Below are 18,684 nucleotides of genomic sequence, written 5' to 3'. Positions count from 1 at the left end.
AGCCCCTATGCTTTGGTATGCAGCTAACTAGTCCTGCACACACCAGCCTCTATGCTTTGGTATGCAGCTAACTAGTCCTGCACACACCAGCCCCTTCTGCTTCGGTATGCAGCTAAGTTAAAGTTGTCCATCTCTCTGTTTCTGTAGAATCATCACAATTGCACAGATAAAACATTTTAGAGTATGTCAGCTTTAATTAACGTAACATGACCTGATCATTTTTCCAGTTAAGAATAAAGAAGTTTGCATTCTTGAAATCTGAAGCTTAACCTGCAGATTATGCTAAGTGGCTTCATTCTTAGTCCACGCTCCTCTGCTCCTGTCGGAAGGACAGCATTTGTCCCCTCTAGTGATAAACAAATTATACATGAAATCAATTCCACTTCACAATCATTTTTCCTATTGGGTATTATCTTTCCTTCCTTGCTCCCTCCAGTTAAGCCTGCATTCTGTAACTAGCTAATGAGCTGAGGGCTTTCTGTTCCAGGTGGCACCCCCTGCCTGGAAGTCATGACATTTCCCATTTCGAATGCTGCTGGCATTTTTCGACAGCTCCTGCTAACTAGCCTTTTTGACCTGCACTAAGAGGAACTCATCTGATCGAATCCTCTAACCTGCCAATCATTCCAGCAAATGATCTTCACAGTCACTCCCAAGGCAGGCATGGAAGGGGGGAAGAAAAGAAAAGCCAGGGAGAGAGCGAGGGAGTCGGCGAGGCTGCTGCCTCCTCTGCTACCTAATGAGAATACTTTAAGTCTCTGAGGCAGCCGGAACGCTGGAAAACGGGTGGGAAAATTAGGACACAACTGAATGCCTGGCTCTGTAATTACTGATTTCTTTCTATCCTGCGATCATTTTGAGAGCAACACCTCTGAGATGTGCCGGTTTCTAAAGAACACAATAATACCCCACCCTACCCAGAGAAAATGGACTCATTTTCTCCTGCCACTATCAATATGCAATTCTCCTAATCCCGCTCTGTCAAGCGGCGTCCTTTGCAGAATTAATTATGCACTGTAAGCTTGTTAAGTGCGCATCTGTAAACCAAGGATGATGAGAATGTTTGTCACAGCCGAGACAAGCCCTCTTTTCTCCTCAGGCAGATTTGAATGTGGCTACTGCTATGGACGGTGAGATGAACACAAAAGCAAACAGGTACAAAGGGACCCGGTGTTACACGCCGGAAGGACTAAATTCCCAAGACTCACAGAATTTAGAACTTTGAACATTTTTAGTCAATGAAGTGAAGTTTTCTGTTTTTGTTTTTTCACATTTAGATGTGTCCGGCTTGCACGGAATCAGCGTATTCAATTACACTCACAGAATAACCCAATTACTTCACAAAGAAGGGTCCAGTGGGTGGCTTATTGTCAATGGATCGCAACTCTGTGCATCTCGCTATGGAGATACAACATAATTATGTGTTATCATTATGCCACTGTATGTAATAAAATAAAATAAGTACTGTACATGATCTAGCTGCATATGATAATCACACATCTTTCCCATTTATAGTAATTAAGCCAATAGCCTCATTTACAATAATCATGTAATTGAGGACATTTTACTAATTGCATTGGAAATTATAATCCAGAGCAATTAAAAATCTAAGGGCACCACACAGAACACCAACTACTTTAAAACAATGGTGCTAATTCAAAGGTGCTAATTCAAAATTCCACCCCAGTGTGGGAGCTGACAGAATAGTATTTGGCTTATATGATGATATTAGCTATGGGATAAATTTCTGCCAAATCCTCTAACTTTATATTGTTTTAGTTTTTCTAGACCTTGTACCATATTTCCAGAGGTGGAAAGGTAAGGCTCTAATCTATTTGCTATTACTTCAACACTCTATGACTATTGAAAGATTAGTCTTTGATGTGTAGCGCTGAGTATGAGTGTATGTATGTGAGTGAATGTGTGTGTGTATGCATGTGTGTGCGTGCGTGTGTGTGTGTGTGTGTTGGTAGAAACAGCAGCCATTCTAAGTTCCAAAAGAGACTCAGTAAATTATACATTTGCATAACCAAATTCATGTTCTTAAAAGCTTTATCCACAGTAGCACCTCTGAGTAGTGCAAACATTTTGCTAATTATACTTGTAATAATTTAGCTAAATGTTCAACTTTGCTGACTGGAAGACCTTTTAGGTGAGGTTTTTATTATACCTGCTAGAACTTTAATCTGCTTAAGGCCCTCATTTCAGGCTTGAGCCCTAATGTCTAGCCCTAACCCTGGTCCCACTTGTCACTCAGACAACGTTTGCACAAGAGGACCATCTCGGAGGGAGTGATGAGGAGGACCTGTGAGACAAGAGGGGTGGCTGAGCTTCTTTCCGCCTTCCCCTCTCAGCACTGCCCTTTATACCTCGTCCTGTATGCAGTACGATGTCAGCTCTGGCCATCAGCCCACTGCAGCTCAAACAGCCCTGTTTTATGCTCAGACACTTCTTAGAGGGCCAACAGACCACAAAGGCAGTCTGGTGGGACTCGGCTGCTCTACTGGTATTAATAATACAATACGGCGCAGTGAGGGCAAAGGCAATGCCTTTTGCACCCCCAAATCCATAAGAATCAACATTAGGTGAAAAGGAAAAATAGAATTCCTGAGCTGAGGACAACCAGTCAGGGGTGGGGCCATACACTGTAAAATACAGTCTGGTTATTAGTTACTCATACCTGTGCCTCCATCTATGCAAAAACTTTACTCAGATTATGCTGTTGGCAGAAAGCTTTGGGCTTTGAACTGTCAGAAGATGCAAGCTGCAGTGTTATTTTCTCTGCTCAACTCACAGTTTGAAAATATTCTAATCTAGAAATGCTAAATCACACACACTTACACACACACACACAAAGAGGAGAGAGAGAGAGAGAGAGAGAGAGAGAGAGAGAGAGAGAGAGAGAGAGAGAGAGAGAGAGAGAGAGAGAGAGAGAGAGAGAGCTTGTTTTAGGATCCGTGGGCTAAGAAGGCAGTCTGTGGAGTATGAAACCAGTGTCTTTTCTTTCAGTTACTTCAAAACCAAAACCTCAAGCAAACACCCAACACAAAAAGCCACAAAATAATAAGTAAAACAGAAACCAACCAAATAAACAAAAAACACACCTAATCAGAGAATGAAATAAAAAAGACAAGATCAAAAGGCTATCATTATTTTTAATATTAAAACTATAACTCTAAATTGCTTTTTTAAAGGTAAGTACACTGTATTACTTAAACATAAAAGGCACAGCTTAGAAAAATAAAATGTTTATTCGCATTTACATATGGCAAAGGTGGGAGAGAAAAAGAGAGAATTGTATTTAGGAAAGTCAGGGAATGATACTGCTCTTATAACTTTTCTATAAGTCTATTATTTCAATACAAAACCAAGTGGTTTACAAATGCTCTCCCGAAACACTGTAGAACTCTTCCATTCTGCTTTTAGATAGTCGATCCCTCATCTGCCTGTGGAGGGGGGGGGGGCGGTAATGGTGCTGAGTGTGGATTAGAGGTGCCCCAGGAAAAGGAAGGAGGGAGGTGGGAACAGAGGAGGCAAACTTCTACAACCTTTCCGCAGCCCTTTAGGAGGTAACAGACTCCTCAGCATGGAAGAGAGCTAAACGTGCAGGGGTATCCAACCTTTTGACATTTCCACAAATGGCTGTGGTCGACAGCACAGTCCTAGCCATGCTGGAATTCATGTGGTCACCCCATTACAGTAAAGGGTGTGGAGGTGGGCGGGTAGGAAACTGAGTAAGTCTGCAGCATCTTCTCAGGCCAGTGCTTAGCGCGCAGCATGCAGCGTGTACCAGGGGCCATGTATCAGGCACCACCCAACTTTACAGAGCAGATGTGAAGTTCTGTCTGTTTTCTAGTCCAGTTGGAGCAATGATAGAGACTGGGAGGATGCTTGGGTTCCTTCCTCTGCTCCTACTATTTCCACAAATGTTGTCAACTACCCAAGACAAAAGAAACGATGAAACTACAGCGGCTTGAGAAGGAACATTTGTTGGATCGTGCAGAGTCCTGGCAACAACAAGAGAGACTGTGATCTTCCTTCTCCTGAAAGACCCAGGTTTAACATTTGAGTAAAGATGGTGATACATCCTAATAGCCACTCTCTCCATCTGCAACTGTTGTTGAGAAAATGCAATAGGACTTAACAACAACAGCAAACTTTAGCCAACAGCCCCAATTACCTGCCAATGAGGATCTGAAATACCGCATGGATGTCACTGAGCATTCAAGATGAGCCTTCCTCTCAAGAGTCTAATTATAACCATGTCCCACACAGCCAGATTAAGGCTCATTGTGGGCACATGGTTTGCCTCACAGAAGCTTTTGGGACAGACAAAACCAGAGCTGCATTTTGAAGGGTCCTTATAAATCATGTGGCCACTTGGCTTATAGCTGGGTGAGCTGAAGCAGACTCAGTGCTGACCTTGAAGTGGCCTGGGATCAGGTTGTAGCATACAAAGGGGTGGTTGACCCAATAGTCTCACTCTCTTCTTCTTGATGATGGTTACGAAATATAAAAACCGGAGCGGCTTTCTAGGAGGGTTTTAGAATCTAAGGCAATAAGAGCCCAGCAGTCAACTCCTCTAGAAGTCGGACAAAGGGAGGAGAGACGAAGATGGATCCAAGAGTAAGCAAAAGCAGGCAGCAGAAGCCACAAAGGAAAGGGAAGACGAGGGCAGTAAGAGCTGACAGGGACCAAAAGTGTGAGCCACTACAATGTCACAGCATGGAGGAGAGCCATTGGTGGCTGCATATCCTGGAGCAGTTTCCAGAGTCAATATGGCAGACAGATTACGGCTACTACTGACTTCTGTCCCGTCTTTGTGAAGCTTGTCTGTGCCCCCTCTTGCCCACAGCTGAGGGAGTCAGTGGGGCACTTCACTGGAGGAATGCCCCTGCTAGCCTCCCTTCATGTCTGTTCCCGAGAACACCAAGCGCTGTGTCTCTCCGGCCGCCCTCAGTCTCCTTGCTCTGACTCCATTCCTCTGGCTTTGCCATGTGCCTTGTTCCTCTCTTGAACACAGGGTGTTCTTCTGAAGTGATCTGAATCTAGCAATAAACTCAGCTCATTTCTCCTGATTTCTCCTTTAAAGGGTGGATAAGAGAAGTGTTCTCCACCAGTACTGCCCAGAAGGGCACTGTAGAGTGACCATAGGTTTCAACTACCCAGCACTCAAAATTCTACCAAGGAAGAGATACTGAAGGAGAACTGAACTTAATTAAAAATAATTTGTAAATAGGCACACAGTTACTGTATTATATTCCATTACACCATTCTTTCTTATGGAAAAGGAAGAAAGGGGAAAGGGAGAGATTAATAGAAAGACAATTAAGTTTTTTAGTTCATGTGATAAAATGCTATTTTCCTAGTTTATCTTTACCCTGTCCTGACTCAATTAAGTTGTTTATTTTACCTTATAAATCTATAACCCCTGAATATCTAGTGAAGACGTCACTATCTGTGCTCCCCTCAAGTTCTTAAATTAAATTAAATAATTTTATGCATGAGTATTGTACTTATGTCATTTCCTTTCTCCAGCCCATCCAGTACCCTGCTTTACCCTTTTTGACCTCTTTGGTTAGTATAGTTACACACACACACATACACACACACAAAACCAAAAAATATATCAATTCAGTCTACCTAGTCCATTTAGTTTGCTCCTGTGTATACGTTGTCTATGGGTGACCACTACCAGGTGTTAGGTAACCAATTAGGGAGCTCAACCCACGGAAGATTGATTCTCTCTCTTTCCGTTATCAATTAATGACCCTTGGAGTTTCTTAAAATATAGATTTATGGGCCCTAGAAAGTAAGTTGCAAACTCTGCAAGCATTTGGTATCCCAGAATGTGAGACGTCTATTTTCAGAGAGTGTGGCACCAGCACCCTGGGTCATGTAGCAAATATGGCAAACAAACAAAATACCAAATAAACCTCCCCGATCCTATTCAATGAACGTTTCTTGAGCAATTAACTCTAATCTCTTTACCTAAGAGACCGCTTTTAGGAAATAACTAAAGGTATTGACTCAGGAAATGACTGAGGTAGGCAAAGAGAGAATAACCATTGTTTCATCACCACGACATTCTTAAATCATGCGCACGAAGAACGATAACATGCTGCAACAGAAGGAGGCCGCCAACGCCGGCAGAGTGAACCTCTTGCAATTGGAGCAAACAGTATTACTTCGTGCACTAGAGAGTTTACATGGAGATTGACGGAGTCTGAAGACCAACTGATTCGCTGTAAAAGGGATGTCTTATCCCTACACTTCATAAAAGAAAATTTCTATGTACATTTGAGACTCCCTCAGATCTCAGTCAACTCTTCGTGGTAACCAAACAAGTGGTCACAAGCTCTGAAACAGCTGGGGTGTCTCTAGAGAATCACAAAATGTAGGGACTCTGCTTCAATCCCCCAGGGGCCGTCACCCCTACTCTTAACCCAGGCACTTGCAGCTTTCTTTTCAGTTACTTTTGCTACAAGACTCTAAAACCCAAATTGCTTTCTTCTGCACAGCAAAATGCATCTCATTAGCTTTTCCACTAAGGCCAATTTATGTAAATCCAACATTATTAACTGAATAATTGAAGTGACCTTAGTTTGCGAGGAAGGAAATAGCATGGCATTGAGGTATTGGAGAAATATTAGGACTTGAAGCATGCCTGCCTGCCCAGTCCCTTTTATTTCAAAAATAGCATGGCATAATGCAAGTTCCACACTAAGAGCCCTGCTGATCACCAGAGGGAGGTGGCTCAAACTCTAGCCTGTACTCAGGCTCCCTCAGCACCCAGGCTCTTCACCTCTTTCTCCTTCCCAGTCACTGTGGGTGTTATAAAAAAAAAAAAGTTGATATACTCTTGTAAAAGTTAATATGCCACAGACTGCTATAAACATGTGACAAATAAATAAAAAATCAGAAAATCAAAGACTAGAGGATTTTATCTTCTTTCTTCCCTAGAACCACTTATTAACATGACTTTTAGCTTCATAATGTCTCTAGCTTGGAATTCATCTACTGGTCAGAAAAAAAGCCACACCATATGCTGCAGGGGACCAACAAACAGGCTGCATTGTCTAATCTCTAACATGGAAACATTTGGTAGTCATACTTGCAAAAATAAGATACTAAGATGATTTCTTTTTTCAAATTGACAGAATCCAGTTTTCCAAAAAACTTCTGAAAAGAATTGAGATCTTGCTTTAGTGGCCTACTGGATCAGATGTCATAGCTGGAGTAGCAGTGGTCCTGAAGCCTTCAAGGTTGATGTAACAGGGCCGACACTCATAGGGAATGTCCACGTACTGTTATCAAACACTTGTAGAGAGAATCACGCACTGTGGATCCAGCTCTGGATCTGGTGTGAGGAAGCACGACACGCTCTATAAGGTCTGCGGCTGCAGTCCCAAGCACCTTTGTAAAGCAGCCAGTTTTGAATCTTCCCGGGCAATGCTTTGCTCAGCCACCTCTCTTTGATTTCTACAAGGATGAGTTGATCTCGAACACGCCATTATAGTCTTGACTGCATCGGTCAGGAGCATTCAGAAGAGTCAAGAAGAAAGGACATGTATGGTCCTGGGGTGGAAAGACAGACTTGCCTGTGTGCCTGTGTGCATGTGTGCATGTGTCAATAAAACGGGGCCCACATTTTGTTCTCTTTCTACCTAATCAGCTAAGGAGTCTGCAGTGTGGGAGCTAAACACTTTTAAAATGTGCATGCCATATACAACTCTCATGAATCAAACCACTCTTGGAAACATGAGGCTACCTGTGAAGCTGCAGGCTTAAGAGCAGCAGCTCCTGGCCAGCCTTTACAAGCCATATTTTAACTAGGAATCTTTTTTTCCCCTTCCAAATCAACATAAATCTCTACTGCATCCCTAGGCCAGCAAAATTAAACTCCATGCAGAGAGCATGAAAAGCTGAGTTCTAAAATCGCCCAAGACACTTGGCAGGTCTCTCACAGGGCTGGGTATATATTTGAATTTACAGTCCTTGCCATCTGTCCACTTAGCTTCTTACCAGATTTTCAAATAGAAGAAAATAGGGCCATTCCCCAAACCACATTAAAAAAAAAAAAGACAAACATGGCATACTTATAATCTTAATACTAGGGAGGCAGAGACAGAAGAATCCCTCAGGCTTGCTGGACAGCTAGTCTACCTGAATCAAAGAGTTCCAGGTTCAAGGAAAGACTCTGTCTTAAAAAATAATGTGGACAGAGATTGAGGGAAGAACTTAGCCTCAATCTCCGGCCTACACCCCATTCTACCCCCTACACACACACACACACACACACACACACACACACACACACACGTGCACAGTTTTTATTGTATACATCATTCAGCTCACTTTACTTGGCATTTATGGAACACAGAAGTGATGAACATGCTTAACAGAAACCAACATTAAGAAGGCTTCCTCACAAGGGAAGCTCATTCTCCATTTGCCGAAGACTGAGATGCGGCCAGTGGTGACACACGCCTTTAGTCACAATACTCAAGAGGCAGAGGAAGATAGATCTCTGAGTCTGAGGCCAGCCTGGTCTACAGGGGGAGTTCCACGACAGTCAGGGCTACACAGAAGCCCTTACTTGAAATGACAAACAAACAAACAAAGGGAGATGTTACAAAGCCCAGACATTGCTCTCTGGTAACCCAGAAAGACACAACCTTCCAGACACTGTTCTGGTAACTCAGAGAGACACAACCTCCCAGACACTGCTGTCTTCTGCTGGCCACTGGGCATATGTGATGACTTGGTAGGCTGACATGCCTGGACACCACCAAGCTAGTTTACAGGTCCTACCTGCAAAACAGTAGAGTTCAAAGAACTAAACTGTGAAAACCAAAGCTTTACTATGATAGGTCTGTGGCAGGGGCCAGACAGGAATCAGAAACCAATGAGGGCCCAGTGGTCAGCTTATTTTAAAACAGGGACAGGGCTTCTCCTTATCACACATAAAATTTTATGAAGGAATAGAAGGAGTATTGTCAGAGTTGCTGATACTTCATGGAAATCGAGACTTCCATATGAAATATCCTCATTTTAAAATGACAGTAAATAATTAAAAAACAAATTTTATTGGTCAGACAAAAGAGCTTCATGCTTTAGGTGCAGCTCAAAGTGGAACTTCCCTAACATCAGTGATGAGTTCAAGATCAGTTAAAGTAGACACTCGTGACTCAATGGTTTGCATGTGACCGCATCACTAATGCACATGACGCAGCTTTGGCTCACAGCCTAGGTGGTGCCTGAAAACACTGACAGTCCTGATTGGTCTCTGCCCCAGCCAAATGTTTGATGAATGCCAGAATAGCCCATGGAACTCCTAAGATAGTTTCCTGATGAAATGAGGCTGAAAGACTTCAGTGAATAGGTCTCTCCCATGTCTATTATGAATATTACTTTCCAGTAAAGCAGCATCTCTTACCTGTGCCCTCCTGAGAATGCCGGGCTTGTCAGTGCTTGCTGTTCGATAGACTTTTGCCATAACTATTGTTTTTCCCAAAGGCCCTCATACTGTCTCCAGCTTCCGGCTGCAATCTCACATTAGGGACGGTAAAAATAGAAGACACTGAGGAGAGAACGAGAAGGTTCCATTAACACAGCTATAAGCACTTTGACACCATTTCGTCTAAAAGGAAATGGAGACTGCAATGCAGTCTGGATTCCCAGCATGGGGCACACTGTGGTATGTGTTGGCGTTTGAAATGCCAGTGGTCAAAAGCACACACACAACTATAAACATTTCCACACATACACACGGGCACACATATCCACTTGCACAACACAGAGCCACAGATCCTGTGTCTATGATCTTAGAACAATAAACCTGGATTTGGAGACAAGCCTTTGCCATTCTTTCAGCCACTCATGACAGAAGTAGGCTGTTACTCTAACATTTCCTGGGAATTGCAGATTTCTACAGCAAACAAATCAGAGGAGAAGGAAATGCTGGCTTGCGACCTTCTGACTGCGAGGGGGACAAAACAAACAACTAAATACATCTAATAAATAATGGTAAGTGTTGTGAAGAAGGAAAGTAGAGAAGGAAAAATCAGACGTTGGAGAAACGGTCAGAGCAGTCCCTGATAGAGAAGGGATGTTTGAGCAGCCATGTGAAGGCGAGGGGCCAGACAAACCTGGAGGGGAAGCAAGCCCAAAAATATGGAAAGAGGAGAAGCCAGAGCTGACTTCAGGGAGGCAGGGGAAGTGGTCTGAGCAGCGAGGCTGCTCTTGTGAACATACAGGAGGGGCGCGGCAAGATGAGCTGTGGGCTGGTGTGGCTCTGTGGAGGCACGGGACAGGAGCCGAGGAAACAACAATCGCCTCCATCACCCAGAAAGATGGAGTTGCCATTTATTCTCCATAGCAGGAATTCAGCAGGAGCAAGACGGGGTGAAAAGCTTGAGTCTGAATCTAGTAATCCTAACTTTTCAGTATCTACTATGAGAGTCAGGAGAGCGAGAACTAGGAATGGGGCTTCAGGAGCCCCCAGTGTTTGGATGATATCTACATCTCGAGACTGGGTGGAATTACCCAGCTCTAGGGAGAGAGCCAGACAGGAAGGTCTAAGGAGGACACATTGGAACACTAACCATGTGCCTCAGCCTGCCGGCCTGGCATAGGAGAAGAGCTTGCCGAGGATAGATCTAGGAGATGAAAAGGAAACCGTGAAAGAATCCTGTCCAGGAAACCAAGTGTCAGCAGAAAGAGGTGGCAGATACTGTGTGAAATTCCAGTGACAGATCAACGTGAAAGCTGGGGAACCCTGCAAAGACAGAGGTGTTGAAATGGCACCATAAGAGCTATTGCTGCCTGGGGGGAAACAGTCAAGATACAACGGGAAAAGGAAGCAGCAAAGCCTTTTAAAGTAAGTGCACTAGTGGGCCAGCACGGTGATGCAGGAGCTTAATCCCAACCCTGCAAGGCAGATGCAGGCAAGGAGCTCTGTGAGTGCAAGGTCAGTCTAGTTGATATAGTGAGACTCTGTCTCAAATAAAGTTATTAATTAATGAAAGAAGAAAACAGGTGTGCTCGCTACACTCATAAAAAGATGGCGTGACACCACATAACAGCCTTGCGGTGTTAAGGTATTATAGAGGACCATGCGGGTAAAGCTGCATATTATTACATCCGGGAGGGTCCCTCAAGACTACCATGCCTTCCTCAACTCACTCTCTGAATGAGAAGTGGAAAGCAACCCATGTCCACAGTTGCCTGACCAAGACCCGTGGAGCTGAACTTGCAGTCTGAATTCCTGCTCAGTGATCTCCACACCGAACCAATTTGCCGGCCTTCTTTTAGGAGATTTGAGTTTTATGAATTAGCAAATGAATGTAATAAAATCAAGGACTCTGTGCTGTGAAGTATATTTTGTTCATTTACTTTGACAAGCATAGTTCAGCTTCAATTATTTATGTAACTTGACAGTATACACAGGAGAATGTGCCGTGGTGTGGGGAAAGTAATGAATTTCTTCTAAATGAGCCTCTATTTATTGCCCTGCAATTAAATCTTTTTGAAGAAGTAGAGCAAGGCTGCTGGGGTTTGGGGAGAGGAAGAGAATGCCCTTGGTCAGCGTTAACTGTCAGACAGATCCCTAGGCGATTGTTCAATTTCTTTCCCTTGATGTATTTATTTTATTTCCTACTTTGGTGACACTAATTCTTCACTTCTAAATTTTATTACATAGCCACAATAAATGTTCTAATGGGCTTCAGTGACCATTTGGAGAAGTCAGCTGAGTTTTACACTTCCCAGCCCTGTTCCTGGATAATCCAGATCAGCCGTATCAGCCCTATTATCTGGTCCCAAACAGCTCCACCGACTCCACTGATTCTCATACCTATGTGGGCCGTACATCCACAGGATCTGATTAACCAAAGCATGTCAAGGCTGGAGACCAGTATTCTCCTTTTAGCTTGGTTTCAGGTTCTGCCTTAAGTTGTTTTGGTGTGGTTGTCTTGTGGACATTCTTCCATAAAGTGCTGTGAGCCATCAGAGACTAAGAGCTTTGTGGAATAAACTGGGCCACCTTTCAAATTGATGTTAGTGGCCCCAGCCGTGATATGTTGGTATCTGGGGATGGAACCTTGGGAGGTAATGAAGCTTAGAAGCTTAGATGACCTTAGGAAGGGAGTGGTCCTCACAATGGGATTAGTAGCTTTATAGGAAGAAGAGCAGAGACATGTTCCTCTCCCTATGAGGACCAAGCAGGGCGGGCCTCTGCCAGCGTGAGGACAGGAACAGAATCAAGTAGTCTATCTTCATTTTCCTCTGACAGAGGAAAAATATCTACTCTCTCAGCCTCCCCCGCTGTGCTATTTCCTCATGACAGTGTGAGCTGACCAAGACAGCAGGTTCCTCAGGCCGGGGATCAGCACCAGCACTTGTGGACTCGTCCTTCTGTTGGTTCTGCAGTACTGGCAGGTCCATCCTCCCCCAAATGCTCTTGAAAGGGAAGACATGAAGGTTCTGTGGCTGTCACCAACTCTGCCATTTGCCAGACAGTGAACTTTACAAAAAACTACACAAATCTGAAGTTTGATGTGAAGACTGAAAATTTCAGAGTACAGTCAGTCAAATACAAACTCACACAAGAGTCAAGCAGCCTAATTCCTGAAGTCGCATAAGTCTGGGGATTCTTTGTTTTGCAAACATGTTTACAAGGGCAGCCACGTTGTTCTAAATGAAAATGACTATAGTATTTAATACTGGGATTGTCCTTTCTTGCGAATGGATTTATCCTTCATAATGATTATCTTCTAGACGCAGAAATAGCATTTCTGTAACTCAAAATTGTTACCGGAGGCATTTAGTAGAATCTCGCTTTAAAAATATAATGATTTTTCATCTTTATTCTCCCCCCTTCAAAAGGTTTCACTGCTCGTGATGTTTAACGTTATGCAGAGACGTGTTTCTGCCAATGAATATCGCCTTATGGTTATGCTTCTGCAAATGGCCTGCTGTGAGCTGATAAAGGGATTAATGCAGCCAAAATTCTTAATCTGTGAAATTACAAATTAAATTCTCATATTAAAAATACCACCCTGAGGTATTTTTTGTGGTTTTAATTCCCCTCTGGTGTTCTGCATACATTGCACTTGTTAATGACGGGGGCAAGGCTGTCTCGGTTGGCAGTCTGCTGCTCAGTGATAATGTGTAGGCATTTACTCCCTTACAGAAACTGGATTTAACCACCGGCTGATAAACTAAGTGGCAAGGGGGTAATAAGTCCATATTAACAGGAAAGTACTACTACAGAATTCAGAATTCGCAGACCCTCAAAATTTGACTTAAACCCAGCCATCAGGTTGACTGGGATTGATATGTTGCTAAGGAGGGGTGAGATCAAGGTGGAAGCTATACCGCATGGGGAAAACAATCCTCAGTTCTGAAGTTCAGGAAGCCATACACTAATGATCCCATTTGCACCTTTTGTTTTTGAAAGTATAAAGATATGCATGATCAATTCACTATTTTGTTTTGTTTTTTCATAGGTTTTAATCTTGAATTTTCTTTAAAAGGTTGGGATCACTGCTGTAATAGATGGTAGATCTTTGGAAAGGAAGTAGTATGGATGATAAAGGAAATATAGGCTGGGAATAATTGAGATGTTAAAGAAGATTTGTAAGCATAAGGAGAGAACTAGGTCAATACGTCTACAGTTACCTTAGGGCTATAAGAAAATGGATAGAAATAAGTGTGAGATATCTATCTATCTATCTATCTATCTATCTATCTATCTATCTATCTATCTATCTCTATCACTATCTATATATCTATCATCTATATCTATCTTTCTATATATCTATTTATATATCTATCATCTATATCTATCATCTCTATCTCTCTATCATCTCTATCTATCTATCATCTATCTATCTATCTATCTATCTATCTATCTATCTATCTATCTATCTATCATTTATATCTATCTATCGATCGATCTATCAATCTATCTATCTAATTTAGCTTGAGAAGGCTCAAGGGAGTTGTTACATAGGATTTAGTGCCAAAATCGAGGGTGATTGTGACTATTGCTATGGAGAATCCAATCCAATACTGCAGGGGTAGCCAAAACTCTTAGAGACAAAGGCAGTAACTTCACATCTACTTTTAAGTGACGTATGTACAGGAATTAATAAATGCATTACAAATATTTATGCATCTATGTAGTATGCTATTTTAAGGCAATCAGGAAAATATGTTAGGAAATATCTCTAATGGGTCTTTTGGAAAGAACATATCATCACTGAATAAAAATATTCCTACTGCTGCCACAGTGTATCTTAAAATTTCACAAGAATTCTGTTTCACACTTGGGAAGAAAGCTGAGATCCACCCAGCCATAAATCCTTCCCTGAATACTTTAAATGTAATTGGAAAAGTCTGTGCAAATATGAGCACTTCTGTAAAAACAAAACAAAAACCCACCCAGGAATGTGTTTTGTTTTAAAAAGATCTAGAGAAGAGCTGTCTGTACAAATACCAAGAGCATGTGCAGTTAAAATGAATTACATGTCTTCAGTTCTTACATGCCAGCTCAGTACATCAGCCAATTGCCAGCTCTGCTCTTCAGCTCCCTGCCTAACAGTGCTCTTTAAGGTTATTGTTACAACCATGATGGTCTCTGAAAATCAAACAGAAATGAATCATTTTTCCTCTGTGTACTGCAGCCAGTTAAAATAGCACTGTGTGCAGAAAGCACTAAATATGTAAATCATATTTTCCTTTGCCTTTATGACTGCTCAGATCATTTTTTGGACACACACATAATCAAATACAAAGACGTGCAGCTGCAGACTGCAGAGCAGAGATAGCAAAAAATGAATCCATTTTCTTTTTGTGTCTGGTAAGCTAGCAATTGAATGGCAGGACTCCAATAAATATATATACACATGATCCCCCTTCTGGCTTGAGCAATCTCTCTCTCTCTCTCTCTCTCTCTCTCTCTCTCTCTCTCTCTCTCACACACACACACACACACACACACACACACACACACACACACTCATAATACATACACGCGCACACAGTCTCATAATGCATACACATATATACATAACCTCATAACATTATGCTTATGCACACATGAATGAGGCCATCTGTCTATATGCAAGCTACATATTGAAGACAAAGTGCTCTGATTGGACGCTGCAGATGGGCCCTACTCACTATCAGTCAGCTCCCATAGCCGCGGGGGCAAATCGCTGAAATACTCGTGGCTCAAGGCGGCCTGTGCAGATAGCCTGTTCTTTGGGGAACACTGTAGAAGCTTGGAAGCCAAATCTTCGGCATGATTTACATAGCTGAGCCTAGAAACACAAGCAAAAACACAGAAATCAGACCAAAGAAGAAATCCACTAAATAGGACCTCAGGTTTATGGCATGTTTTATATACTTCAGTTGGTTCCTGACCAGAAAAACAACTTAAGTTACCTGCTGAAATAAACCAACCAAACTCAGATTCATCCTTCCAGGCTCTGTTGCTCCACGCTGACCTTTTCTCTAGATATCCTAAGTATTGTTGACTGAAAATATTTTGACTGTAAGCAAAGTACTGATTATTTCAGAATGGATGAAAGTAAGTCCAGGAGTAGAAAATTAGAGAAGACAGTTTATCAAATAGTTGCCAACACTTATTCATAGAATCTTAGTACAGCGTTGCACATATGGACGCATTTATAGGAAATTAATACCAAATAAGTGGGAGAATTAAAATAGAGCAGCTATTAAATTCTCTAGTTACTAAAATTACTTTTCCTGTAAGAATTTCTATTTTCTTGCCTGAAATATAAAATTACTGAAGCAAGTGTCCTGCCAAAATGCCAGCCATTCTGATACAAGCATCCAGGTTAACAAATAGATATGCTTATACGATACGGGGCAGAATCAATTCAAGATGACCTTTAAAACAACAGTAGATAGAGGATCCGTGTCTCTTCAGATTATTGGAGAGAAGGCTAGAAGCGAAGCCTTTGATGTGGTATAAGCTTTCCGACGTGCGGCAGCCATGGTCCATCGGCCCGGCTTTGCTTTCCATGGAAACTATTCTGCTGGTCGGGGCAATCAGACAGGGCTAATTAACGTAACACTGACGATACCCCCTTTACAGAGAAGAGAGCATGTGTCAGGCACGTTCCCAGGCGCGGCTCCCATTTGCACACATATTACAGTCCAACAAGGAAACTACCCCATTTGACAGCGCGGAAAGTAGGTAGGAAATGGCGGTGGAATGCTCAATGAAGCGATCCATGCTCTCCAAAGGATTTTAGCCAGGAATCGCTGTATTTCTGCAAGCAGGGCTAACTGCACCAACTCTCAGAGGCAGCCAGGGGAGGATCAGGGCCAAGCCACTCTGGGAGTATTTTTAAAAGTCTGGAAGGTACTGAGCATGGAAAATTAGTGCAAGAAGGGCACTCGAGTATCTCTGGAGCCGGTGTGGAAGGGGAAAGGAGGTGATGCGCTTCAGTCGCAGGATGGTCCATGAGACCTCACTAAATTCTCCTATCTGAAGGCTTCAGGAATGGATCCAGTGTTGCTTGGCTGCTCATCTGTTTCTTTGTTTCTTTCATTTACAGATAGATCTGTGGCCTGGTTTTAGAGTCTTTGTTGAGAGACATTAGTCCACAAGAAAAGGAGGCATTTTCAAGGTCCTTCTTCTCCCCCTTACAGACGGGCCAAGTCACCAACACTCTATCTTCCTGTCTCAAGTCCTTCTCACCCTTACAAAGCTGCCATTACTATTTCTAAATATTAAGTCTGAAATAGACAGACTTCACAATAAAGACACAATTATATCAAAAGTACTGTTTATGTATTAATATTACCACAGTGAACATTTCATTTCTATCAATTTTATGTTGCTTTGATTAAAAAGAGTCCAACTGGAATCATATCTGATTTTGAGACCTGACACAAATTTGTACAAATTAAATAGGTATCTTTTTGTTTTGTTTTCTTTTGAATACAGGAAATCTTTTTATTTTTTCATCTTTTTCATTATTTTTATTGAGCTATATATTTTTCTTCACTCCCCTCCCTTCCTGCCCTCTCCCATGACCCCCATGCTGCCAATTTATTCAGAAAACATTGTCTCTCTTAGGGTCCTCTTTGTTGTCTAGGTTCTTTGGGATTGTGAATTGTAGGTTGGTTTTTCTTTGCTTTTTGTCTAAAAGCCACTTATGAGTGAGTACATATTATATTTCTCTTTCTGGGTCTGAGTTACCTCACTCAATATGATGTTTTTAAGATCCATCCATTTGCCCACAAATTTCAAGATGTCATTTTTTTTCTGCTGTGTAGTACTCCATTGGGTAAATGTACGACATCTTCTTTATCCATTCTTTGGTCAACGGGCATTTAGGTTGTTTTCAGGTTCTGCCTATGACAAATAATGCTGCTATGACCATAGTTGAGCATATGTCCTTGTGGTATGAGCATCCTTTGGGTATATACTCAAAAGTAGTATTGCTCGGTCTTGAGGTAGGTTGTTTCCTAATTTTCTGAGAAAATACCAAACAGATTTCCAAAGTGGCCATTCAAGTTTGCATTCCCACAAGCAATGCAGAAGTGTTGCCTTTACCCCTCAACCTCTCCATCATAAGTTGTCATCAGTGTTTTTGATCTTGGTCATTCTTAAAGGTGTAAGATAGAACCTTGATTTGCATTTCTCTGATGACAAAGAATGTTGTGCATTTCCTTCAGTGTCTTTTAGCCATTTTAGATTCATTTGCTGAGAGTTCTCTGTTTAGGTCTGTACCCCATTTTTTATTGAATTATTTGTTCTTTTGATGACCAATTTCTTGAGTTCTTTGTATATTTTGGAGATCAGCCACCTGTCTGATGTGGGATTGGTGAAGATCTTAAGCTTTAGAAGTGCCTCTTTTACATATGAGGGTGCCCTTGTATTTGGGGCATAGAGATGTTCAGTATTGCAGGTCTAGACCATTGTCTGTATTCCACAGTCCCAGTTCCACGTGATGATGAAAGCTCAGTGATTCTGCTCAGCATTCATTCACCTACTCTCTCTGAATGGCTCCTACAGTGACAAGATTCTGTCATGAGAACAGCTTTAGAGATGTAAGCAGTACTACCTGGTTTCAGGAGAGCCAGCTGATACAAATGACAGGCACACCTTACTTCCTGGGCAGGAAGGAGACATACTTGCTGATCTGGGATTCCGTTAAGCTTTAGGCCCACAACACTGCCTATCACAGCCCATAGGTGTATGATGAAATGCTATGAAAATGACTTTAAGTGTCCTTGTGATAGGATGGAATGTCCTTTGGGCATATGATCAGGAATGGTATAGCTGAGTCTTGAGGTAGACTGATGCTCAATTCTCTGAGAAGCCGTCATATTGATTTCCAAATTAGTTATAAACGTTTTCACTCCCACCAGCAGTGGAGGAGTGTTCCCTTTGGTCTACATCCTTGCCAGCATCAGCTGTCATTAAGTACTAGCCATTCTGATAGGTCTAAGATTGAATCTCAGAGTCATTTTGATTTGAAGTTTCCTGATGGTCAAACATTTTTTAAGTGGTGCTTGGCCATGCCATTTGAGATTCCTCTGTTGAGAATTTTCTCTTTAGATCTGTACCCCATTTTAAAACTGGAGTATTTAGTTTGTTGATGTCTAGTTTCTTGAGTTCTTTATATAGTTTGAATA

The 18,684-nt window shown here is 42.1% G+C and overlaps 1 protein-coding gene across 5 annotated transcripts in view; it reads right to left on the bottom strand.

The window, feature by feature from the left end:
- The window catches only part of Cdk14 (cyclin dependent kinase 14), a 534,756-nt gene that overhangs the window by 71,654 nt on the left and 444,418 nt on the right, over window positions 1-18,684 (bottom strand). For all 5 annotated transcript variants that reach the window (XM_005358306.2, XM_026784636.1, XM_026784637.1 and 2 more), the window contains 2 exons: window positions 15,190-15,329; window positions 9,440-9,583 (listed from right to left, as the gene is read on the bottom strand). In XM_005358306.2, coding sequence (XP_005358363.1) covers window positions 9,468-9,583; window positions 15,190-15,329 — 256 coding nt within the window. In that variant the 3' untranslated portion in view covers window positions 9,440-9,467. The remainder of the gene's footprint in view (window positions 1-9,439; window positions 9,584-15,189; window positions 15,330-18,684) is intronic.

Source organism: Microtus ochrogaster, chromosome 26 (assembly GCF_000317375.1).
Source record: "Microtus ochrogaster isolate Prairie Vole_2 chromosome 26, MicOch1.0, whole genome shotgun sequence".
In the NCBI taxonomy this organism is placed as follows: Eukaryota; Metazoa; Chordata; class Mammalia; order Rodentia; family Cricetidae; genus Microtus; species Microtus ochrogaster.
Note: the sequence above shows the minus strand (reverse complement) of the source record. Positions and strands in the feature narration are given on the sequence as shown.